Raw genomic sequence first — 25,504 nt, 5'->3', positions numbered from 1 at the left:
CATTCCCTCGGCCCTCCTTATTCATTCATTCCCTCAGTCCTTCTCATTCATTCATTTCTTCCTTCAGTCCTCATTCAATCACTCCTTCTATCCTCATTCCCTCCTCATTCTTTCATTCCCTCAGTCTTCCTCATGCATGCATTCATTCCTTCAGTTCTCATTCATTCATTCCTCCTCAATCATTCATTCCCTCAGTCTCGCCATTCATTCATTCCCTCAGTCCTTCTCATTCATTCATTTCTTCCTTCAGTCCTCATTCACTCATTCCTTCTCTCCTCCTCAATCATTCATTCTCTCAGGTCCCTCATTCCCTCTGTCCTCCTCAAGCATTCCTTCCTTCCTTCAGTCCTCATTCATACATTCCTTCTTTCCTCATTCCTTCAGTCCTCCTCACCCATTCACTCATCACATAAATATTGGTTTTGTGACTAATATGTCCGTGGCGTTCCAGACAGACTCTGGGACCAAAAAAGAAATCAAGGGCCCTGGGGGCACCAACCTGTCCGGTTCTCGTCAAAGAAGCTTGTCTCCTGTGACACCAGGGAACGGAAGAGGCAGTTACGGAGGCGGATGTTGAGTCTGGCAAAGACGAGTGTAAAAATGCCGCCCCGAATACCTGCGGCAAATGAGCTAATTGCAGATGAGAGATGTTAAAGGAAAAATGTCCATCCAACACCAAGTTTCAGCAAACCCCAAAGATGCAGGGGAGCGGGGCCAGGCGAGTGTTTCCCCCACCCCACTCCCCACAGGCAAGGCTGGGAGATTCCAGGGGGCCAAGCAGGCCCAGGCAGCTATCCTCCCCCAACTGGGCTCTCCCTCCATGCTTCTTGACTTTCTTGGTCTGCTCACTTTCCCTAAAAAACTCTCAAATTGTGTCTCCTTGTCTGTCCACATAAATCACAGACACAGAGGAATCATGGAGATCCCCTAGTCCAAACTGCTCATTCTACAGATGAAAGAGGAATGATCTGCCCCAGATCACGCAGGAAATGAGTGGCAGGGATTGGGCTGGAACCTTAGTCCTCTGAAATGGAAGTCCAGGATTCCATATTTTGGGAAAGTCATATGGGAAGGAAGCTGGAGGGATCATGAGATTATAGATAGAGTCTGAAAGGATCTCAGTCAGAGGCCATTGGGTCCAATGTATTCATAATTAAAAATAAGAAAACAGATACCCAGAGAGAAGTGACTTGCCCAAAGTCATGTACCAATGGGAAGGAGCAGGTCTTGGACCTGAACCCAGGTCCTGTGGCACCCAAAGAGGGCCAACCTCAGAACTATTACTTTGTAGGAAATATTATATCTTTCTTGTTCTGTCCCCAGGAAATTCAAGCAAAGGGGGAGGGATGCAAGGATGGAGTGAGAGAGTGAGGATGGTGGAAAAAGGGAGAAGCCAACTCCTCCACAACACAACATGAAAACAGACCGAGCTCAGTCTGGGCTATCAGTCCAGTCCTGCTCTAATTCCAGCACCAAAGGTTGACACAGGTCATGCCTGTTCTTCCTTCGATCCCCTGGACCGAGACACATCAGACTACTCCCAGTAGGAATGAGTATGGCCTAGAACCCTGTGGGCTGGGTCTAGCCTCAAACTGGACCATGGATTCTGGAGTTGGGAATAGTTTCTGCCTCGCCTGCTGAATGGGCCATGAGGAAAGACTTCACTAGGACCTCCCAGAAAGTGGTCATTTTTAGAAATGAGTCTAAGCTGGGAATTCTTAACCTTTTGGAGTCCTGGCCCTCTTTGTCACTCTGGGGAAGTCTAAGGGCTCCTTCTCTGAATAATTTTTTTAAATTATATAGGATTAAAAAAAGAAAGTCCTTCCATTGAAAGTTATCAAAATGTTTTTATAAACAAATTCATGTGATGCTGGGTGAAATGAGCAGGACCAGAAGTATATTGTACACCTTAACAGCAACACTGTGCGATGGCCTATTATGGTGGACATCGCTCCTTTCATGACACAGCCATCAAAGACAATTCTAAATGCAATGCAAAATGACATTCACATCCAGGAAAAAACCTGTGGAGTCTGAATGCTGAGCAAAGAATACGATCTTCACCTTTTATCATTTTTTTGCTTTTCCCTTCTCACGGCTTTTTCTCTTTTTGTTCTGATTCTTCCTTCACAATGTGACTAATTATTTAACACAAGCATGACTGAATATGCATAATGTCAGATTGTTTGCTATCCTAGGGTGGGAGGGAGAAAACTTTACAAAAATGAATGTTGAAGATGGTCTCTATATATCACTGGTAAAATAAATTTAAAAAACAAATACGTTCATGGAACCCAGCTTAAGAACCCCTGATCTGAGCTGTGAGCGATGGTGGGATTTTGCTCCTCCCCTGTTTCCCACCAGTCCCATCCCCTCTCACTCCTTCATCCAGAAGGGACCCACTTTAAAGTCACGGGTTAGTTCTTAAAACAGGCTCCCTCCATCTGACATCAGGTCTGGGCAATAGAGACCCCATCAAAGGGTTTCTCTTAGGGTCTGATGCTAAAAAAAAAAAAAAAGGGGAGGCCTCTGGGAAATGGGGTGGGCTTGGATGGGGAGCCAGCTACCTGCCAATAGCGAGGAGGCACATGATGACCACGGCTGTAGAGAACTGGTCCATACTCTTCTGGATGACAATGCCATCGATGGCCCGGCCAGTGTAGTAGGGAAGGAATGTTTCTCCTGCCAGGAAAGGGGGATGGTCAGACAGGCCTAGTCTCCTCACGGTGAGCAGGATAGAGGGGCTTTTAAGCCAACCAATCATGCTCATCATCCCCAGAGGCACTTTTTTCCCCTTGTCATCTTGATCTTCAATTTCCTTAGTGTAAGATAAGATGCCCAAGTTCATATAATGGACTTGGATTTGGAAGTGGGAAGTCCCGGGTTCAAATCCCACCTCAGACACTTTACTAGCTGTGTGACTCTTTGAAAGTCACTTAATCTCTATCTGCCTTAGTTTCCTAATCTGTAAATGAGGGAGTTGGAATTGATGTTCTCTAAGATCCTATGATTCCCACTAAGGAAATTCCCTCTACCAATAGATCAGCAGTTGTTCTGAGGAAGGGAAGGGAATAAGGATTAATGAAAGACCCACTCTGAGTTAAGCACTGTGCCAAGAGCTTCACAAACAGTATACAAAGTTCTAATGACACTGAGTCTTCAGGTATTGACAGGGGAACCTGGGAAGGTTGGGACTTGTCCAGGGTCTTGTAGCCAGTAGGTATCAGAAGCAACACTTGATCCTGAGCCCTCTGGACTCTGAGGCTGGCTCTCTGCCCACTGCGCTCTCTCTCTCTCTCTCTCTCTCTCTCTCTCTCTCTCTCTCTCTCTCTCTCTCTCTCTCTATATATATATATATATATATATATATATATATATATATATATGTATATGTATAGTATGTATAGTCCTTCTCTATTGGGGGCATTTCTTGCCCAAGGTTTTGAAGGCTGCAGGTGAACAGATGTAATTCTTGCAGCACTCATCTGAATAGCATTAAATTGTTCTGTGCGTATCCAGAAAACTCATATTTACCCAGGAGGCAAGAACTCTGCCCTTCCCTAAGAGGAGGGGATGGTCCTCTTGCCCCCACCAGTCCACTGCACTACCAGCTATTTCCTGATCGCCTACCTCCAAGCATTTGCCTCCACCATTCCCCATGCCTCCAGCCCTCAGAAGCCTTCACAGCCCAGTTCAGGGGTCACTCCTCTGGGAAGCCCCTCACCCTGCTTCCCCGGCTGTTGATGTTTCTCTTCCTCCTCAGGTTCCAAAGCAGTATGATAGAAGATGCTTGAGGGCAGGATTTAGCTTTCATTTTGGGGTCTGGGTCTCTAGGGTTTAGTCACTGGGATCACAGCAGGCAATTGATAATATTTTGGTGAACTGAGTCACATTCAACTGAGCATTTAACAACCCACATTTCTATAGCATTGTACAGATTACAAAGCAACTTTTCTCTCTAAATGATCCTGTGACTCAGAAAGTAAGAGGAGTATTAATTATCCCTATTTTACAGGAAAGCAAGGGCTCAGAGGCAAATGGGCAAACCTCCCCACTGGTTAAGGAGTATCTTGGGGTAGGTAAAGAGGCTGGCCTCAGTCATCACCACAAGTATCTGATAACATACCAATCCGTCCTCTACTTTCCCAAAGCACTGCCCTCCTCAGCACACTCCAAGATCAATATAACCTCCTCTGCCTGACAAGAAAAGTTCCTTACAACCAGTCCAAAATATCTTCCCAGCCTTAGTCTCCTCCATCATTCCAATGCAAGTCTAAGACTGACTTCCAGCCCTCATACCCTGGGTGCCACCACCAGACTCCACTCATGCCTTTGCCCAGGCTGGCCGTGCCCTGGGTCTGGAATGCCCTCAAGCCCTTGCTGCAATGCCACCTTCTGCAGGTCTCTCTGGCTGCCCCCAGCTGCCAGTGCCTCCCTCTCTAAGGCTATCTTCCTTCTCTCTAGGCTGATGGTTCAGTTGTTTCAATTGTGTCTGACTCTTCAGACTGTCTGAAATGACTTACCCAGGGTCATACAGCTAGCATGTGTCTTTAAGCAGGATTTGAACTCAAGAAGATGTGCCCTCCTGCTTTGAGGCCAGTCACCTAGTGGCCCACTTTCTAGGCAGGTATATTGTATGTACCCACTTACACACATGTTGCTTCTCTTATTAGAACAGAATCTTCTTAAAGATTATATTTTTGCCTTTGTATCCTCATTGCTTAGTAAAGTGTCTGGCACACAGTAGGAGATGAATGCATGCTTATTGGTTGTTGACATGTCCTGGAAGCTACTTTCTTGAGCTGTGTCAGTGAAATAAATATATATAAAGCACTTTACAACCCTTAAAATGCTGTGTTAGCTTTCATTATCATTGTCAAATATTATAGGATCAAAGATCTAAAGTGGAGGCGGCTAGGTGGTGCAGTGGATAGAGCACCGGCCCTGGAGTCGGGAGGACCTGAGTTCAAATCCCATCTCAGACGCTTAATAACTACCTAGCTCTGTGGCCTTGGGTGAGCCACTTAACCCCATTGCTTTGCAAAAACTTTAAAAAAAAGATCTAAAGTAATGAGACTTTTTTTTGGTGAAGCATCACACAACTAGTAAGTATTAAGCGTCTAAGGCCAGATTTGAACTTAGAACCTCTTGACTCCAGGGTCGGTGCTCTATCCACTGCACTACTTTGCTGCCCCAGGAGATCTTCTAAGGCATCTAGTCTATGCCCTTCATTTGACAGATAAGGAAACTAGGGTGTTCATAGGGTTAAGTGACTTTCCCAAGACTACTAAGCTATTTTGTTAGCACAAGACAGGATTTGAACCCAGATCCTCTGACCAAGCCAATGTTCTTTCTACTACTGTCCCCCCAACAAATTGCTTCCTCAGGGGAGTTTTCACTTCCCTATTTATAAAGTGAGGGGCTGGGTTAGATCGCCTCTGAAGTCCCTCCCTGCGCTACATCCAGGACCCTCTATCTGATTTCAATAGGCAGTGAACTTCAAAGTATGGAAACTTCCTGCTCGCATGCAGGATGGCAACTCATCTGCAAATCTGAGACCCAGAGAACCGTTTGGGAGTCCTAAGCAATGAAGTGACTTGCCCAGGAAGACACGATCCATATATATCTTCCAGACTCCAAAACTGATCCTCAACCCCTTTACCACCCAGGAATGAGTTTACTCCTTTAACAGGAGACCAGGACACTGGACTTCTGGCTCAGCGAGGCTTTTCTTCTAATTGTTCTTTGGCTTAAGGCCAGATCCAAAGCCACCCCCCCCCCAAGTACTTTCTGCAGGCTCCCCAGAGGCAGGCAGCAGGGTCTTGAGGGAGAAAGGCCCAGTTTCAAACTCTACCTCAGTCAAACCTAGCAGTATGACAGGTCACTCACTTCTCATCTGTAAAATGGTTATAACACTTGCCTTGCTTACCTCCCCAAGGTGGGACAGTTCTCTTCAACAGCGTTCAGAGAGCGGCTATAGCAGGAGGCATTTAATAAGGGCTTACAGTGGGGAGCTGAGGAGAGGATCTGTGTGAAATCAATCAATGCACATTTATTAAGCGCCTCCTGAGGGCACGGCCTACTAGTGCCTTTCTCTTCTCCCCAGAGCTTAACACTGTGCCTAGCACATGATAAATTCTCAATAAATGCTTGCTGACTTAAGGATATAAAGACAAGAAAGAAACAGCCTCTATCCTCAGACATGAATTGAATCCTGGATGTCAGCATTGATTAGCCCTGTGACCATGGGAAAGACATTGGAACGAAACCTCAGTTTCTTCATCTATAAAATGGAGATGAGACCTTCTTTACAGGGTGGTTGTGAGAAGCACAGATAACATGTAAAAGTATTTTGTCAATCTTAACGACTAAAGAAATGTCAGCTACTGTCTTCCTTTGTTTTGTTTCCCTTCCCCACCTCCCCCAACAGTGCCTAGGACTGGGATGCTGGTTGGCCACCCTTCTAGATGTCCTGTACTCTCCTTGAGAGATTCTAGGGATCGCAGCCCAGACACCTCTGAGGGGGCGACATTTCTCCCGTGCCTGTGAGTTGTCTCCTTGGCCTGGCATCGTGTCTAACCAAGCTGATCTCCAAGTTGTCTCCTCGGACCTGGGCAGTCAATGTTGCCAGGCCAGCTGCCAGGGGGAGGGCTTGGTGGCTTTCTTGTGGTCACTGCTGCCCTCTACTGGCACTCTGACCCGGGAACTGCCAATGTCCTCAGAAGAATCTAGGATCATGGATCTGTAACTGAGGCCATACAGTCCAACCTCTTCATGTTACAGAGGGGGAAGCTGAGTCCCAGAGCATCCAGTGACTTGCCTAAGGTTACACAGGTTGTACCCCTTCCCCCCCAAAAAACCATCCATAAAAAAATCCTGCCCTGAAAACCCTAGTCTCTCCCACCTGCTCTGGATGGAGCGGGAAATGGGCAAACAGGGAACATCCAACAAGTGAGTGGCCACAGGCTGAGGGATGGAGATAAGCAAGGTTTTGTCCTCAGGAGACACACTCTCTAATTACGCTTTCTTTGGAGTAAAAGAAAAGAAAGCTATTGGACATCCAGCCGGGTCAGAGTGTTTTCTTCTGGTTAGTTTTTGTGTTGTTTTTTTTTTTTGGCCCACACCTTTGAGTTCATCAGTGGAACTCCTGTTGTGAAAACTCCATCCACCAATGTAAACAGACAAGTGGTCTATAATTTAGTCTGCTTGGGGGCTTGAAAAGGCCAAATGACTTGTTTTTGGATGAAATGAATGAATGAAATATTTATTAAGCACATAAGGTCAGGCACTCACTAAGCCCAGAGTCACCTAGCCAGTACTAAGGGCAGGATTTGAATCTAGTTTTTATTACCTGTTGTCTCTTGGGTAAGTTCCTTAGTCTCTCTAGGCCTCACTTTACTCATCTGTACAATGAGGGGAGTTGAACCATTTCCTACTTAAATCTCTGATCTCAAAAATATTCCAATCTGGGTCTTCTCTCAGTTAAATCACATTATCTATTAAATAATCTGAATAATAGAACTGTTCAACATAAACCAAATGTGAATGCCCAGTTGCCAAGGAGTGGGAATTCTTTTTTTTATAGGATGATCCAGAAGGTATGTCAGAGCTCTGCAGGTCTGCCATGGAGAGCACCAAAAATGATGACTGGTGAGGGTCCAGGAAAGCCAGGTTATCAGAGCAGTCCGACTGACATGCCCTGGTACAGAAGGAAGTGGGTGGGACTTGAAATCTGAAGACTTGGGTTTCGATCCTGATGGCTACTTCCTTGTGTGATCTTAGACAAGTCACTTCTCTGAGCCGGGGTGGCATCATTTGGTAATTGAGAAGATACCAAGGATATTTACTCCATTAAGAGCTATGCTCTTAGGATGCAGCAGGACCAAGTTTGGGTCTCCTGTGTCTACACAACCAAGTTTGGGTCTCCTGTGTCCCTTCAACGCTTCTCAGGATCATACTTTTGAATATGCACAAAAATAAATGCACAGGATGACAAAGGAAACTGAGTCAACTGAAATACAGTTATCAGAATATCTAAAAATAAAATAAAATCCTAAGTTTTGTTTTCTTATTGTTTGTCCTATCCTATCTGACTCTTTGTCACTCCACTTAAGGTTTTCTTTGCAGAGATCTTAGACTGGGCTTGCCATTTTCTTCTCTGGCCCATTTTATAGATGAGAAAACTGAGGCAAACAGGGTGAAGTGATTTGCCCAGGGTAACTGAGCTAGGAAGTTTCTGAGGCCAGATTTGACCTCAGATCCTCCTTATTTCTGGGTTGATGGCCTATGCCATCAGTTACTTTTCCCATAGGTGGGTTGGAATTTTCAATGGTAGAAAGAATTCTCATGCTGGAAGTCCCCCACATGGCTAAAATCTAAGCTCTTTTGTGTATTAAATCATATATGAGAGAGCTGCAAGTCCTTTGTTCCTACATGAATGACTGGTTGGGCCAGAAGAATGAAGTCTGGCTTTCCACATCTGCCTGTTCAGGGAAGGGGTGAGAGCATCTCTATCTTACTAAAGGCCCCACCAAGAGTTATGGGAAGAGCCAAGCCCAAGTGTTACAGATTTGAGTAGGAGAACAGGTGGGAGTTAGGAAGGAAGAAATGGTAAGAAGGGAAAGAGGGCCCAGGAATCGGATTCTATCAAAGGCTGAACAACACCTAGATCTGGTCTTGGAATGCCTACCTCCTAAGTGCCTCTGAACCTTGGTTTCCTCATTTGTAAAATGAAGATAAGACTTACTTCACAGGGTTACTGTGAGAGCTCAGATGAGATCATATATTAAGAGCCCCTTTTCTTGCCTCCCTTCTTCCTCCTCCTCCTCCTCAGAGGGGTGCTGGCTGGCTGGCCACACTTCTAGATGTCCTATGTTCTTTATAAGGAGTTATAGCTGGGGAGTGGGCACTGGCACTAATTATGTCACAACCAAGGCACTTCTAATGAGTGCCATTTCTCCCAGATACCAGTGGGCAGGGGCTAGGGTCTCTGAATTCAAAGGATCTATCTTCTGGAGTTGGCATCATGCCCACCCAGACTGAGAACCTCCTCAGGTCTGGAGAGCTTGGAAACTTCCTTATGGTCTCTGCTGCCCTCTGCTGGCACTCTTGCCCTAGCCCCAGCCCTGGGCAATGGGCACAGGGGGGGCTCCACCTGCCTCTGCTCAGATGCAAGGCCTTGCAAACACCTTCTGAGGCAGCCAAGCTCCAGCTCTGCCCCAATATGGCCACAGGGAGACAGGAGCATGTCAGGGCTTAGAAGGGCTCAGGGCCAGCCAAGGCTCAGATCTCAAGAAGGGACTTAATGAGGGATGTGAGGGAGGGAGATGGTGGGTGCTGGCTGAAACTGAAACAACTGACCAGGCTCTTGGAAATCAGATAAGGGGGTCAGGCCTGGGCCTGGGCCTGTAAGGAGCCTCCCAGGGAGACAGGTGGGGCGGGCTGACTTCAACTCCGGGGCCTCAGTTTCCTTCTCTGTAAAAGGAGAGAGTTGATGCCTCTGAGGTCCCTTCCAGCTCTATCTCAAGGCTGGTCCTACATTGGATCACTTTGTCTAAGGGGCCATCGTGATGCCCCAGTCTAGGTGGTGGGACCTGCATCAGCAGAGGGGCCCTGGAGAAAGAGAGACAGAGACAGACACATGGAGACAAAGAAAAGTGTGCCCAGAGGCAGCACAGGAGAGCTGGATCAAGGAGGAACAGCCCCCTCATTAGCTAGAAAGAGAAAGAGGCAGACCGGAGCCTCGCCCAAGGTCACAGAGCTAGAAGCTGTCCTGGGATCCTCTGCAGCCAGGGAGTAGAGGAGGTGGAGGACATCTGGTTAAGATGGTGAGGAGAGCCTAGGTTACCTGCATAAACACCAGCAACATCTGGGCCGGGGGGGGGGGGGGGCAGAGCTTTGATTTACAAAAAGAGAAAGAGAGTATGAAGGAAACATAGAACTCACTTATTCCATTTAAAGGGCTCTAACTCAGTCTTCGAGATGCTCCCAAGAACTGTAGGTGCTTAATAAATACTTGTCAGCTTAGGTATCTACTAAACACCAACAAGCATTTGTTAAACACCTACTGTTTGCCAGGCACTAAGCTAAATGCAGGAGTTACAAAGAAAAGCAAAGGACAGCCCTGGTCTGGCCCTCAGGGAGCTTCGACTCCAATGGGGATGACCGCATGAAAACCAACTGTGTACAAACAAGATTTAGCAGGATGAACCAGACATAAGTAACAGAGGGAAGGCCCTTGAATGAAGGGGAATTAGGAAAGGCTTTGGCCAGAGAAGGCAGAAATGGAGCAGAGGGAGAGCCTTCCCAGCCTGGGGTATGGGCAGATGGGATGGAGCTGGGAGATCTGGAGCGCGGAGAGATGGGAGATGTCTGGAAAGGGAGGAAGGGGTCAGGCCATGGAGGCTCTGCAAGCAGAACAGCGTTTGGTACTAGATTTGGAGGCCTGAGGAGAGCCGCTGGAGGTGGCTGAAGGGGCCTGGAGCACATTGTCAGCCTTGTGCTTTAGGAAGCTCAACTGGACAGTTGAGTGGAGTCAAAGTCACAGATGGCCTGGCATCCTGGATGATGGAGAGGGCAAGAAGACCCCCACGAAATGTTTGTTGATGGACTATCATCACATACGTGTTGGAAGCAATTTTGGCTGAGGGGGCCCCCACCCGGGGATGGCCCTACACAGCAGGAATCCAGACTCTTTTTAGTATTCTCATACAAGAGGATTTGTGTCCTTCCCTGGAGAATTAAACAACTATCTCCGTTAATCTTACTCTATGGTGCCCCCAGAGTCATGGTGAGGAGTCCAAGGTGTTCATGACTGGAAGGGTCACAAGGCCAAGTCAGTCATAAAGCCAGAGGGCTGCCCCTGGGGAGAGGGCCAGTTGCCTCAGAGTCCACTCCTAGCCCAGGTGGAGAATGGTCAGAACTCTTCCTGGCTGGCTCCCTCTTTGCCTCTCTCTGATAGACCCTTCTGAGCCTCAGCTTCCTCATCTATAGAGTGGGGATAACAACAGGACCTTCCCCACAGGCTGTTGTGAGGATGCAGGTGGACATCAGGAGCTCTGTAAGCTGTCACTAATTGGTTCCCGGTCTTATCCACCTTCCGCTGAGGTATGGAAGCCTCCAAAGGGCAGACAGTTCTTTCTTTTGAGTTCCTGGTAAGACCTAATACATGATGGCTGGCCTGGACTAGGGACTTCCTTAGCTTCCTTTAAGGCAACTTGGGCCAGTGGAGAGAGAAGGGATTGAACGTCTGAGGAGCTGGGGCCTATTTCCTATCAGTCATTCTTCACCTGTGAAATTCTGAAGAAGTCATCCATGACAGGATGGGGCTGGACTAGAGGGTCTCTGGGGCCCCTTCCAGGTCTAGGTCTAGTCCCCTGGGATCCTGCCAGCCTCAGCTCAGACAACATTTCCTCTGAGAAGCCTATTTGGATTTCTCCAAGTTGTCAGTCCTCTCTCCCCCTCCTCAATTTTACCTTGTATTTCTTGATCTATACACAACTGGTATTCCCCAGGAGAATGTAAGCTCCTTGAGGTTAGCCAGGGCTGTTTCGTTTTTCTCTGTGTCCCCAGCATAATAGTTCCCAGCAGACAGTAGACCATTAACAAATATTTATTAAATAAGTGTATCTTTTATTTATTGATGGTGGCCCAACCTTTCATAAATGATTCCTGAAAAGCCTAGGCCTTTCCTGGGTTCCGTCTCTGTTCACTCCCATAAGACTCTAGCCTAGGTTCTAGAGTTGATCTAGAGTGCAAAAATGACCTTGAAGGTCGTCAGGTCCCAGCTCCCCATTTTGCAGAGGAGGAAAATGAGCTGACTTGCCCAAGGCCACAGAGTCAACAAGAAGGAAAGCCAACATTCACCCCCAGGTCCTCTGGGGAGGATGGCAACACGACAGGCTGTCACCAGGTCCAGCTTTTCTATATGATTCCCAGCAAATACTAGAAAAGGAGCCCAGAGAGACATACAGGGCTTCCCAACGCCACCAGGCTAACTTGGCACTCCATGCTGCCCCCTAGAATGGAAGCACCCTCTTTGTCCTTGTACCCTTGGTACAGTACTGAAGAGTAGGTGCTCAATACAAGTAGAGAGGTAGGAGCCCGGAGGGCAGAGGAGCAGGAAGTGGGGAACCCCCCCCCCTTCAACAAATTCCTCCAAGCAAAGGAAGAAAGCACTCCAGAATGAATCCTGACACTCAAGAAAAAGTCAGTGCCGCACCTGCCCCACCAGGACATCCTAGGAAGACAGACAGAGATCTGCAGACACTGGGGTCTAACCAGGAGCACTCCAGTCCAGGCCCACTAGCCCCAGGTCCATCCTGAGGCACTGTGACAGGAATATTTATCAAGTAGTAGCTGTGTCACCCACCACTCAGTTTAGAGATTCAGATGGGCTAAGGAGGGTACTTGTGCCCAGGGGTGGCACTCTATGGCAAGGAACAGTAAAGGGTTTAGAAGCAAGCAGGGGGCAGCTAGTTACCTCAGTGGATAGAGCACTAGCTCTGGAGTCAGGAGAACCCAAGTTCAAATACATCCTCAGACATTTAATAATTACCCAGCTGTGTGACCTTGGGCAGGTCACTTAATCTCAATTGCCTCTTCGCTCCCCCCCAAAAAAATAACCCAACCACCTCCCTGCAAAAAAAAAAGAGAGGCAACCCTGAAAATATTCTGAAAAGGGGTAAAAATATCACTTATATAAAAATATTCATAGCAGCCCTGTTTGAGGTAGCAAAGAATTGGAAATTGAGTGAATGTTCATTAATTGGGGAATGGCTTAACAGTGTGGTATATGTATGTCATGGAACACTATTGTTCTATTAGAAACCAGGGAGAATGGGAATTCAGAGAAGCCTAGAAGGATTTACATGAACTGATGCTGAGCAAGATGAGCAGAACCAGAAGAGCATTGTATACTCTTAACAGCAACATGGGGGTGATGATCAACCTTGATGGACTTGCTCATTCCATCAGTGGAACAATCAGGGACAATTTTGGTATATCTGCAATGGAGAATACCATCTGTATCCAGAGAAAGAATTGTGTAGTTTGAACAAAGACTAAAGACTATTACCTTTAATTTAAAAAAAAAAGTTACCTTATTATGTAATTTTGCTATCTCTCATACTTTATTTTTTCTTCCTTAAGGGTATGATTTCTCTCTCATCACCTTCAACTTAGATCAACGTATACCATGGAAATGATGTAAAGAGTAACAGACTGCCTTCTGAGGGGGGTCAGGGGAGGGAAGCAAGATTAGGGGGAAAATTATAAAATTCAAAATAAATAAAATCTTTCTTTTATTAAGAGAGAGAGAAGCAGCAGCAGAGCAGTCTCTATTCCAGCTTCAAGTCCTGAGCAGGAAGCTTAAACCAAAGGGGAAGCTACAGTTCTACCACTCTGAACTAAAAGAACTTCCCTGCTGGCTGCAGGAAAGGGACCAGTTGGGCCTAGCATCTCCTCTTCCTCAGATCCAAACCCAGGTCAGGAACTTGCAGGGCCCCTACCAGGGAGCAACAGCCCTACATTTTCTGAGATCAAACCATTCTGGGACCACCAGCCTGCTCCTGAAGTCCTGGAATAACACAACATTTAACACCAGCCCAGACCTTCCTTTCAAAGTGCCACAGAGGCCAGCCCCAACAGTAAGTCTGAAGTCGGGAAGGAGGTTGGAAAACTGAGCAAACAAACAAAAAAAAAAAAAAAACAGACACCAGAATGGACTGTAATGGTGACAAAGAAACTTAGTCACAAAGAAGAAGAGAATGACTCCAAAATATCTACATGCAAAGCCTCAAAGGGAAACACAGCTTGGGAACAAACTGAAACACTATTCCTGGAAAAGACCAAGCAGAAGTTTAAAAAAAAAAAAGAGTTAAAAAATATTTTTTGGCAATGAAATAAGAATACTTGAAGAAAAAATTGGAAAAGAAATGAGAGCCATGAAAGAATTAGAAAGGAAATTAACAGTGTGATGCAAGGGGTACAAAATTTTGCCAAAGCAACAAACTCCTTGAAAATTAGAATGGACCAAAAAGGAACCAAAGACTCCATGTGACAACATAACAAAAGTCAAAAATCTGAAAAAAAAAATAGAAGAAAATAGAAGATATCTCATAGCAAAGACAACTGACCCAGAAAACAGATCAAGAAGAAAAAAAATTAAGTATGATTGGATTTTACATATGTCATGACAAAAAAGTCTAGAAATTATTTTTCAAGAAATCTTAAAAAACAAACTGTCCAAACTTCTTAAAACCAGGGGAGCAAAGTGGAAATAGAATCTACCATTTATCAAGAGTAGCTATGTTGTTCACCACTCAATTTAGAGTCTCAGATTCAAGGTGGACTAAGGAGGGTACTTGTGCCCAGGATGGTACCCTATGGCAAGGAACAGTAGTGGGTTCAGAAGCAAGTAGGAGGGATCTTAGTTAGCACACAGTCAATAGAGCTCCAGCCCTTGAGTCAGGAGGACCTGAATTCAAATATGACCTCAGATACTAAGTGACCCTGGGCAAGTCATTTAACCCCAATTACTTTGAATGAAACCCCAAAATGAAATCTCCCAGGAACATCATAGTCCAAACCCAGAACTTCTAAGTCAAAGAAAAAATTGTCAGTAGCCAGGAAGAAAGAAGTTATGTACTGAGGATCCCACCAGTCATAGTCAGGAACATGCAAGATTTAGCAGTCACTACATTTCAGGAAAAGAGAACCTGGAATATATAATTCCAGAAAGCAAAAGATCTGGGCTTTCAGCCAGGAATAACTTCCCCAGCAAAATTCAGTATAATGCAACAAGAGAGAAAATGGATCTTTAATGAATCAAAGGACTTCTAAGCATTCTTGATGGTTTTTTCTGTAGTTTGGAGTTCAAACACAGGAGCCAAGAGAAACATTAAAAAAAAATAAACACATTCATAAGAGATCAAATAAGGATAAACTGGTTACATTAAATTATGAGGCAATCACACAAGTCCCTTCTGATCCTTATTATCATCTGGGATCACAGAGAAAGTCTAATTAGACACAGGACCTGGGAGCAGTTCTGTTTTTGTCTTGGTAACCTTAAGAGGAGAATGGAAAGTGAGAGAAAGAAGACACTGTGAGAGAGGGGAGGGAAAGTAAAGTTAGGGAAATTTAATCCCACAGTATCATGGTTCAAAAGTAGACATCTAGACAAAAATGGAGGAGTATGGGATAGGGAGTGGCTGTCACTGGAACCTCATTTTCGTCTAAATTGGTCAAGGAGAAATGAATACATGTATATACATACAGAATAAGGTAGAAAATACATTTCACAAAACAAGGAAACTGACAGGAGAAGGGAGAGGGTCAAACTCTAACTAGGGATATACAAAAATATGTGTAGAAACTCTTTTTGTAGTGTCAAAGAATTTGAAATTGAGAAGCTTCCCATCAAGTAGGGAATGGCCAAACAAGTTATGGTAAAGATGAATGTGAATAGAATACTATTACGCTGTAAAAAATGATGGTTTCAAAAAAAGGGTTAAGATTTATATGAACTGAAGCAAAGCAAAGTAAACAGAACCAGAACAGTTTCTATAATATACATGACAATAATATGGTTCAGACAGTTTTGAAAGAATTAGGTACTCTGATCAATACAATAACCAACCAAGATTTCAGAGGATGATGAATGATGAAATATGCTCTTCTATCCATCTGGATAGAGAAGTGAAGGACTGAGTGCAGAATCAGACAATTTTTTTTTGAACATGACCAATTTGCTTTGCTTGAGATAATACATATTGATAATGAGTATTTTATTTTTCTTTTCATTTGGAGAGGCAGGGAAGAGAGGGAAATGGAGAAAAGGTAGATTTCTTGATGATTAAAAAAATAAAAATAGATTTTTTTTAAAAAGTGACTATAAAGATAAAAATGTTGAAAGATGTAAGAACTCTGATCAGAGCAATGACCAACCACACAGGATTCATTAAGAAATATACTACCCTACTTTTGGAAAAAATGGAAATGGATTCGGGGTACAAAACAATATACATACATACATACATACATACACACAAATGTCTTCTGAATGTGGCCAATGAGGGAATGGTTTTGCTCGAGTGCATCTTTTATTAGATGGATTTTGTTTCCTCTCTCCAATGAGGAGGCCTGCCCAATTGGACTCCTCCTTTTGGCGGCACCCATCCCTTGTACCCCAGCATGCTCCCAAATGCTCTTACTCACCAAGAGCTGCCACCACCAAGAAAAAAGAGGCAGCCACCAGGAAGGCCAGGTCAGGCTTAGTGTAGGAGAGAAGTTTCTGCAGCGTGGCCCCCGAAGCCTCCTCCTGCTTTGGCTGCCCCTCTGTGGGGAAGCCCATGCCCTCGCCCGGTGCCCCTGGCTCCAGGGCCCTGTGGCCTGGCCGCACAGTGGACAGCAGCCACCAGAGGAAGAATGTGGCCCCGATGGAGGCATAGGTCCAGACAAAGAGGCCCCAGAACCAGGGGTCCCGGATGGGCTTGCGTACCTCAGAGAAGAGAAGCATTTTCACCATGTTGTAAATGCCCACAAAGAGGCACACCAGGGTGATGAAGGTCCAGGAGGCCCGAAGCCGCCGAGGGCCCAAGGCGCTGTTCTTGGCCACACCGATGGTGGCCCCCAGGAGCAGGCAGCTCCGGTACAGGCAGGCAGCCCAGAGGTCCAGCACCGAGTCGAAGATGTTGAAATCTCTCAGGTCCTGCAGCACGCCCCGGTCTCGATGACTGAAGGCATAGAGCACCGTAGTGATGCCCACGTCCATGCTCATGAAGGCCCCGGTGACGGCCACGGCCTTCCAGGCCCTCATCCTGATGGGCAGTGGGGGGCAGCAGAGAAGAGGCCTAGCAAGGGACTAAAGCTTTAGCTCTGAGCAGACAGGTTCATCGCTTCTGGGTGGACATTGGAGTACCTGGAAGCCAAGAAGATGATGTTGGAGGACGCAGAGAAAGTGATGTGGGGGAGGAGTCAAACGTTCCCTATGTAAATCCCTGGGTTTTTGATCCCTGGTCAGTCCTCATCCTCGGATGCTCAATCTGGAGTCAGAGGACCATACAGCAGAGTGGAGGGGATCTCTGAGGCCAATTTACAGAAGTTACAGGATTACCCATGCAGAGCTGGAAGCGGTCTCAGAGACAATGGAGTCCAACCCCCTCAGCTGAGAGTCCATCAGACAGTTAATGAACACTCATTAACTTTAACGCTAGGCACCCCTGCCAACTGACCTCAAAGAGCTCACATTCTAATGGGACAGCCAGCAGCCAAACAACTGAACATCCTAGATATAAACGATGGACACCGCGGCCCAGAGATGATGGGACTGTAGGTCTAAGACTGAAGAGACCACAGAGGAAGGTCCAGTTCAGTTCCCTTCCCAAGGAAGGGAGAGGATTTGCTCAGGGTCCTCTGAGTGTTCCTGGCCTACCGTTTCCTCCTCTGAGAGATGCTGGGCCTGGCCGCTGAGGTGTCTCCCAGCTCCCCACTCTGATCCACTCCCTCCCCCATCCTGGAGGCTGCACAGGTCAGTCAAGGTCAGAGTCACAATTCATACCCAGGTCCCTGGGTCAAAAGCTTGTGTCCCTTTCCCTGCAGCATTTTCCGGAGAGACACCCCAGAGTCACCAGCCACCCCGGCTTCCCGACTCTCCCACGGAGAGAAAGAAACCCCAAGCACTTAACCTCCCTTCAGAGGAGGCTAGAAACTTCACTTACCACCCATGTGACCTTGGGCAAGTCACTTAACTTCTGGGGCCTCAGTTTTCTCACCTGGAAAAGGAGGGGGTTGGACTATGACCCTATTGACTTCTTCCTCCTCCAAACCCCTCTCTACAACTTTTCCCCCCACTCTAAACCACCAGGAGCCAAGGCCTTCACCCCTTTGCCCTGGGGGGAGCTGCTTCAGGGTAGGAGGAAGTGTGGTTTAGAAACCCCCACCCCCCAGGCTCTGGGGGAGGAGGGGGGAAAGAGATCCTCTGTCGGGGGAAGCTCTAAGGGTGACCAAGGAAGTGGTCCTGACTAATTGGGGCTTGCTGCCAGGGTGGTACTGGGGGCTCTTAGAGCTCATTAAGAGGCTTCTTGTTTCAAAGCCCCCAGCAGAGTGGTGACCGATCAATCGATATGCATTGATTAAGCACCTGTGCATGCAATGAGCTCACTAATGGGGGAGGGCTGTGAAAGGCTGGACATACCCCTTTTCTAGGGACACATCTAGTTCCCCTCTGAAGCCTCTGCCTGGATGGACAACTCATTTCAGAAGCAGCTACAAGATGTAGTGCCGAGTCAGGAAGACCTGAGTTCAAATCCAGACTCAGATATGCAATGGCAGTGTGACCCTGGGCAAGTCACTGTCCCTTGGTTTGTCCCAGTCTCCTCATCCACCCTTCTCCAGGCTACTGTAACAATGGCAGGAGATATTTGTGAAGCGCTCTGCAAACCTCCACGTGCTCTATAAACAGACACTAAGTCCAACCCAAATCCGATCCCGTTCGAATCCCTCCCTCCTTCTTGCTTTCCTATTTCCAGCTGGAGATTTGGCTCATGGCCCTTAACAAATGCTATTCCTCATATGTTTTTACAAAATAAATGCTATCTAATTCAATGAAAGAGGATATTTCTTGATGGGAACTGGGCAGAACAACAGACTCAGAAGCCAACCCATCTAACCCTTCTCCAGAGGAGGGAACTGAGGCCAGGGCCCTGGAAAATGAACTTGGGTCCAGTGACCCTACAGTCAGCCCTTCCAGGTCAGTGGCCGATTCAAACCCAGTCCTCCCGCTCCCAAGTCTGGCTCTGGGGTCTTTCTGCAGCGTCATCCCATCCCCAGTGGCTCTTCCCAGCTCTGGGATGTCTGCTCCTTTCCCCAGAGCTACCCTTCCCCCTTCTCCAGCCATCACCCCTTCCTACCACCGACCCCCGCTCCACAAGGACCCAGCTGCATCTGCCACCTCTAACCATGATCCTGCAGTGAGACTCACTGCCCCAAAGCTTCAGAAACCCAGGTCCTGGACATGATGCGATGATCTCCCCACCTGAGACCCAGAAGACGCCCAGCTACATAGAAGTCAGTACAAAGCCCTCTCCAATAAATCTCCCTGCTCTGGAGGGGCCAGAAGACTCAAGACGGCAAGCACCCCCCCCCCAAACACACACACAGTTCTCCAATACTGAGACCTAAGATGGAGTCATTATGAGCATAAGCGGGGCAGGACCACAAAGGTGCGAGCTCAGGGCCAAGAGACGGCAGCTCTCTTCTTCCTACCTGATCCTCCCGGGATCAGAGAGGCAGGAGGAGATGGGCAGCCTGGCCCAGGGCTGTAGGGGAGGGATGGGGAGGATGGGCAAGGTGGTGCTGCTCGGACCCTGCCCTCCTGGAACCAGCTCTCTGAAACTGGGTGGGGGGGTGGGGCCTCAGGCGGGGGTGTCGGCTGCAGGTCCCTGAGTCAGCATCTCTCCCTCTGGGGCCTTCCCAGAAGGCTAGGGCCAGGCCCGGACTGCATGAGGGCCCTGGACCAGGGAAAAGGGAGGATTAAAGGCAGAAGGTGGGGAAAGAACTCCACCCCCACCTGCTCCTCCTCTGGCCCTAGACCGAGCAGCCTCAGCCTGCTGCAATGCAGAGCCCTTGGCGAATGTGAGTGAGCGCCAACTTGGGGCCCAGAGGAGGAGGGAGCCCAGCCGAGCCCCTCCCGGCTGACATCCAAGGAGGAAGCAGCTCCCTCAGTCACTATGGGTGAAGGGGCTCTTGCCCCCTAGGCTCCAATCATTCTTTGGAAAGAAGAGAGAACCATTCCTCTTTTCCCCAGGGCCAAGGAGATCTACTGAGCCACGCCAAGCGATGTGAGGAGGCCATTCAGGCCAAAGAGCTGGCACTTGGACCACCTGGGGTCTGTCCTGGCTTCCAGACTCTACAGAAAAGATCCTTAACCTTTGTCTGGGTAGTCAGTCTGGTGAAGCTTAGATTCTTCAGAATGTTTTTAAATGCACAAAATAAAATACACAGGATTACAAAGCAAACTGATTATATTGAAAGAGAAATCAAGAGAAACAGTTCATTAAGCATCCTTATCTAGGAGCCAGTAAGGTCTGCCTCACTTGAGATAGAGCTGGAAGGGGCCTCAGAGAGTCTACCATCTCTCATTTTGTAGATAAGCAAAATGAGGTACAGAGAATTTCTGACTCGTCTGTGGTCACACAACTGGTGTCTGAGGCAGAGTTTGAAGCCTAGTCATTCTGACATCTACCTTTTTTTAGTTTAAACTCCTCATTTTATAGAGGAGGAAACTGAGGCTTCAGATCACTTGATTAGGCAAGACCAGGCCAGGAACCCAGATCTCATTCCTAGTAGTACTACACTCTTCAGTCCTACCAGGATCACCTCCAAGTCTGAACGGAGTCTGACCGGAGTCTGCCCGGCAGAGGTCAGGTTACGGACAGCTCCCAGGAGAGCAAAGACACAGTTAAAAAAAGTCATGGGGAAGAGTGGAACAGCCTGGTGGTGATGAATGGCCCCAAAAGGCACCTGGCCAGGGCACCCCCTCTAAAAGGTGAAATCAATGCCAAGAGGTAGAGGCCTGCACTCCCCCAGCCAGCCCTAAGGTGCTGCCCATCTCCGTCTTACTCTCGGTAAGGGGAGAGGAGGAAGGAAAAATGAGAGATAATAACAATAAGGTAAAAAGTAAGTACTTAGCACAAATCTGAGAGCACTAGAGAAGAGATGCCCCAGTCCCTTTGGAGCACCCCTAGACCCAGAGGGGGTCTCTTAGAGCCTAGAGCAGACATCGATACACATATATCAGCTCCCTGGATCCTCATTCTAGCCCTGTGAAGTTGGTCCCATAATGCCACACAGCTGGTAAGTGAGGGGAGGATTTGAACTCAGTTCCTACCGGCTCCTAGGTGAGCATGGTGTGACCTGCTGCACTGTGAGACCTTGGAAGAGTTGTTAGCTTTCTGCAGACCTCATCTTCCTAGCTGGTCTCTGAGCTCCAAGAGGGAGAGCTGGGGGGGAGGTCCCTTTCCCAGCCTCAGCATTCTAGCTTTCTGGGATCAGACTCATTCTTCTGGGCCCCAGAGGGCAAGGCCAGTTTCTCTGGATAGAAGTGATTTAAAAAGTCCATGGAGGTTTCATATCTGGGAGAACTTTGTCATCATTAGAGTGACCCCAAGCTGGAAGGGGCCACTTTGGGGGCTCCCCCTCCTTGGGAATCTTCTGGCAGAGGCAGGGGACTCCTGGCTAATATGGGAGTGGGGGTTCTCTTATAGGACTTGAACCAGACAGCCACTGAAGTCTCTTCTGACTCTCGCAATCTGGGCTCTCATTTCCCACTACAGGTCTAGAATGCAATGCCTTGTCTCAGATAGCTCCCAGCTAGGTGACCCTGACCTAGTCTCTTTTCCTCAGCCTTGATTCATAAAATGTAGGGGAAAAATTGCACCCACTTTCTAGGGTTATAATGGGGATCCAATATCAGGGGTCTGGAACGTCTGGCCCAAGGCCCACAAAATCATTTGGTCTGGTGCTGCCATGGCAACCGCAGACAGGACTCGAAATTCAATAAATCGAGGAGCTTTTTATAGGGGTGAATTAATTAAATGTCTGACCAAATATAACTGGCAAATGATATTACAAATATCCACCCCTGGTTTATAGGAAGGCCTTTGCCAACCTCCAGGGTCTGTACAAGTCTTAACTCTGGGGATGGATGACTGAATCAAGTCCCAGCTCAGCTGCTGCTTTCTTTGATAAGCTTTCCCTGACCCACGCTTGGAGTCTGGAAGACCTGAGTTCAAATCCTGTCTTGGACACTTACTATCTGCGTGACCTGAGCAGATCACTTACTGACCTCCATGGTGGAGCAATAATACACTTAGGATTAGAGGATCTCATTTTTACCCCCAAAGAGCACCTTGGAGGCCCTTTTCACCATCACACTTTATATTCTAATACGTTTATCTGGGTATTTTTTCAATGGCCCCACCTCTGCTCCTCTATGAGTAGAAGGTAAACTCCCTAAGGGCAGGGATTGTTCTTTTTTTATCTTTGAATAAATTCCCCAGCACCTGGCTCATAATAAGCATTACTTAAATGTTAGTTATGGTTGTTATTCCTCAAATGAATCAAAGAAGCAGAAGTTTGAACAATCCTATCCCAGGTTTTCCCTCTGTGCCTCAGTTTGCTATTTTTGCATTCAAATGAATCACACCCTGTGTCAGGTCTGGCGTAAGATCCTGAAATTCAGAGACAAAAAGGGATGGGTCTCTGTCCTGGTGGGGAGGAGGCAGAGAGGGAATGCAACCCCCTCCCCAATCCTCTTGCCCTTTGGGTCCATAAGGTCCTCTGGTCCTGCTCCTCTCCTTCCCTTCTGGCTGATTTCCAGCTCCTGGCCCTGAGGCTTGGGGGTTCCTCTCCATGACAGCCTCACCTGGGGGCAGGGGGAAGAGAACAGTGAAGCTGCCACAGAGAAGGAACACCAGCGGGTTAAGCCTCTTGGAAAAATTACACAGCACAAGGGGAACCAGATAAGAGTCCCAGTAGTCTGCCAGCCGAGGCGGAACAGGGACTGCAGACATGTGGGGCATGTTCTGGGGGTCCTTTCCCTGCTTTTGATCGGGGCGGCCTGGACAAGAGGCAGCTTGGCATCTGCAGGCCCACCAGCCCGGCATGGGCGAGACGCCCTAACTCCGGGAGGAAGCCACACGAGGAAAGACCCATTTGGACCCCGATTCCCTGCCCCCCCTTGCCAGGGGCATCTGAGAGACCAGCCCGGCCCAGGAAACTCTAATTTCCTGACATTTCAGAGTCTAGGCCAGGTGCGGCGTCCCCAGATGACATTATCCAGAGGGCAGAAAGCCAATCTAGGTCAGCCTGAGGCAAGCAGAAGCCGAGCTGCTTTAGCACCCCTGGGAGGCGGCATGTCCCAAGAACCCCTGGCCGGGCCCTGGGAGGGGGCCTGAGGCTATGCTGCTGGCAAGCATCAGCCCTGGCATGCCGCTCATCAGCTGCCCTCCTCTGCCTAATGCCCACTAGGAGCGCAGGGCGGCGAGTCCTCCCCTTCTGACACACGGGGAAACTGAGGCCCGGAGACAGGCCGAACCTGGCCCCCCGGCGCCCCCTCGGCCCCCGGCGCCCCGTTCCTGCTCCGGCCCCCGGGCAGGGCCGGGGGGAGGCAGCGGAGCCGCAAAGCGCCCGGAGCTCCGGAGGCGGCGGGGGACCCCCTGCCCGCCCCCGGCGCCCCCCGGGGCTGCGGGGCCTCAAGGGTTAACAGAGGCCCCGGACGCCGCAGAGGGAGGCGGGGGCGGCCCCGGAGGTTATGGGGGCGCAGCGGGCCCCGGCCCCTCCCCCGCGGGCAGGGCGGGGAGCCCCAGCGCCCGGAGGGGAGCCGAGTCCGGGGGCGCCCGCCCCCTCCCCCAGCCAGTGGGTGCCGCCCGGCCGCCGCAGCGCCGCCTTACCTGTCACCTGGCGCCAGGTGGCCCGGGCCGGCGCGGGGCCGCACTCCGCCCGGCGCGGCTCGGGGGCAGCCACGGCCCAGCGCCCCCGCCCGCCGCCCGCCTGGCAGCCCGCCTGGCAGCCCGGAGCCCGGAGCCCGGAGCCGCCGCAGCGCTGCAAGGTCGCCCGGAGGAGGCGGGGCCGCGGGCTGACGTAGCCCCGCCCCGGCCCGCCCCGGCCCGCAGGCCCCGCCCAGTCAGCAGGCCCCGCCCCGGCCCGCAGGCCCCGCCCCCGGCCCGCAGGTCCCGCCCAGCCATCAGGCCCCGCCCCGGCCCGCAGGCCCGCAGACCCCGCCCCCGGCCCGCAGACCCCGCCCCCGGCCCGCAGGCCCCGCCCCGGCCCGCGGGTCCCGCCCCCGGCCCTCAGGTCCCGCCCAGCCATCAGGCCCCGCCCCGGCCCGCAGGCCCGCAGACCCCGCCCCCGGCCCGCAGGCCCCGCCCCGGCCCGCAGGCCCCGCCCAGACAGCAGGCCCCGCCCCCGGCCCGCGGGTCCCGCAAGGTCGCCCGGAGGAGGCGGGGCCGCGGGCTGACGTAGCCCCGCCCCGCCCCGCAGGCCCCGCCCCCGGCCAGCAGGCCCCGCCCCCGGCCCCAAGGCCGGCTCCGTGGCGAGGCCCCGCCTCTAGGGGTCCCAGGCGCCCCCGCCTGCCCCTCCCCCACCCGTGGCTCCTCCCCCTGGTGCTCGGCTCCGCCCCCGCCCCGCCCTCCCGGGGGCGGTGCCCACTGGCGCGAGGCAGGACCAGCACGTGGCGGACAGCTGGGCCCCTTCCCCCACGCCCCCATCCGGGCCCCGACGTCAGGGGCCTCGTGGTGGAGACCCCCGCCGCCGCCCCGAGGCCCCCCACCACTGGCAGTGCCCGGCCTGGAGGCGGCAGCAGCCCCTTCCAGCCCCGCCGGGGCCTCCGGGGGCAGAGACAGAGCCGAGGCTGAGGACTGGGCCCGGCCGGCCTTGGCCCCCGCAGGCAGCCTCGGGCCCCTCCTGCCCCCCGAGGCCGGGCCCTGCAGGGCTGAGCCGGGCAGCAGCCTGAGGGCGGGAGGGGGAGCCGAGGGGCCCCTGAAGGTCAAGGCCTGCGGGGGGAGGGGCCGCAGAAGGGACCCAGGCCGGCGCAGCCTCGGGGTGCAGGGGCGCAGATCGATGCCCGGACTGATCACCTTCATCGCCCTGAAAGGCTGGAGGGGGGCGGGAAGCCCACCCGCTTCCCCATAGAAAGTTCCAGGCCAAAGGATGTCCGCAGAAGGGGAAGCGGCCTTCCTTGGAAGAGCCAGGCCCGGTCTATCATTTGACAAGGTGGACAACTGAGGCCCAGAAACGGGCAACGGTTTCTTTAAGGACCCCAGCGGGGTTCAGAGTCAAAGCCTCCGAGCTGCCCCTCCTACAAACAGCAGGCGCCTCATATATGCCTGCTGACGCCTGACTTACAGGTCTGACCCGCGGCCATGGGGAGCTCCACTCGCAGGGGCAGGCTTCCCTCGAGGCCTGATGAGAGGGGCTGCCCCCCAGGGACACCCATCCTCCCTCTCCAACACCTGGAATGGAGATGCTGTTTAAACTTTAAAGGACCTCTGGGGGAGCTCAGTTACTCTCGGGCCAGGGGGCCAGGGTAATAACAGACGGGGCAAGTCCGGGTCCTTCCGGGCAACCCCGCCTGGGGGGCTGGAGACTTGGTCTCTGCTGCCGTAGGAGCCTGACACACCCGGGCATCACCCAGGCACGGAGTCCGAGGGCCCAGCCAGGCCTTACTGGGCTCAGATCTAAATCCCCGGGGCAGCAGAACCGCATCTTCATCTTCTGCTGTTGGGAAGGCCAGTTTATTTCTGGATGGAGGGCGCCTGGGTCCAGGCTCCACAGCTGAACCTGCCTGTGACCCCCGCCCCCTGCAGCAGGCTAATGCTCAGAGACCCGTGATGGGGACCGGCCCGGGGCTGAGCACATCCCAAGCAGGTATACGTTTGGCCGAACGCAGGTCCTCAGCCTGGCCATCTGGCTGGAGCTCCCAACGGGCAGGGCTTTTAGGGTC

The 25,504-nt window shown here is 50.4% G+C and overlaps 1 protein-coding gene across 6 annotated transcripts in view; it reads right to left on the bottom strand.

Annotated features, from left to right (window-relative positions):
- Positions 1–23,496, bottom strand: part of ABCB9 (ATP binding cassette subfamily B member 9) — a 45,454-nt gene extending 21,958 nt beyond the window's left edge. The window contains exons 1-4 of one of the 6 annotated variants that reach the window (XM_074205486.1): positions 23,454–23,496; positions 16,219–16,921; positions 2,568–2,682; positions 500–630 (exon numbers count right to left, since the gene is read on the bottom strand). In XM_074205486.1, coding sequence (XP_074061587.1) covers positions 500–630; positions 2,568–2,682; positions 16,219–16,819 — 847 coding nt within the window. In that variant the 5' untranslated portion in view covers positions 16,820–16,921; positions 23,454–23,496. Of the gene's footprint in view, positions 1–499; positions 631–2,567; positions 2,683–16,218; positions 18,828–23,453 lie in introns of those variants that run through there. The other 5 variants (XM_074205487.1, XM_074205489.1, XM_074205485.1 and 2 more) reach the window with 5 other exon arrangements.
- Positions 23,497–25,504: the final 2,008 nt, after the last annotated feature.

The sequence above is a fragment of the Macrotis lagotis genome, chromosome X, assembly GCF_037893015.1.
Source record: "Macrotis lagotis isolate mMagLag1 chromosome X, bilby.v1.9.chrom.fasta, whole genome shotgun sequence".
NCBI classification, from domain to species: domain Eukaryota; kingdom Metazoa; phylum Chordata; class Mammalia; order Peramelemorphia; family Peramelidae; genus Macrotis; species Macrotis lagotis.
The sequence above is the reverse complement of the archived record's forward strand: the minus strand, read 5'-3'. Positions and strand labels throughout refer to the sequence as shown.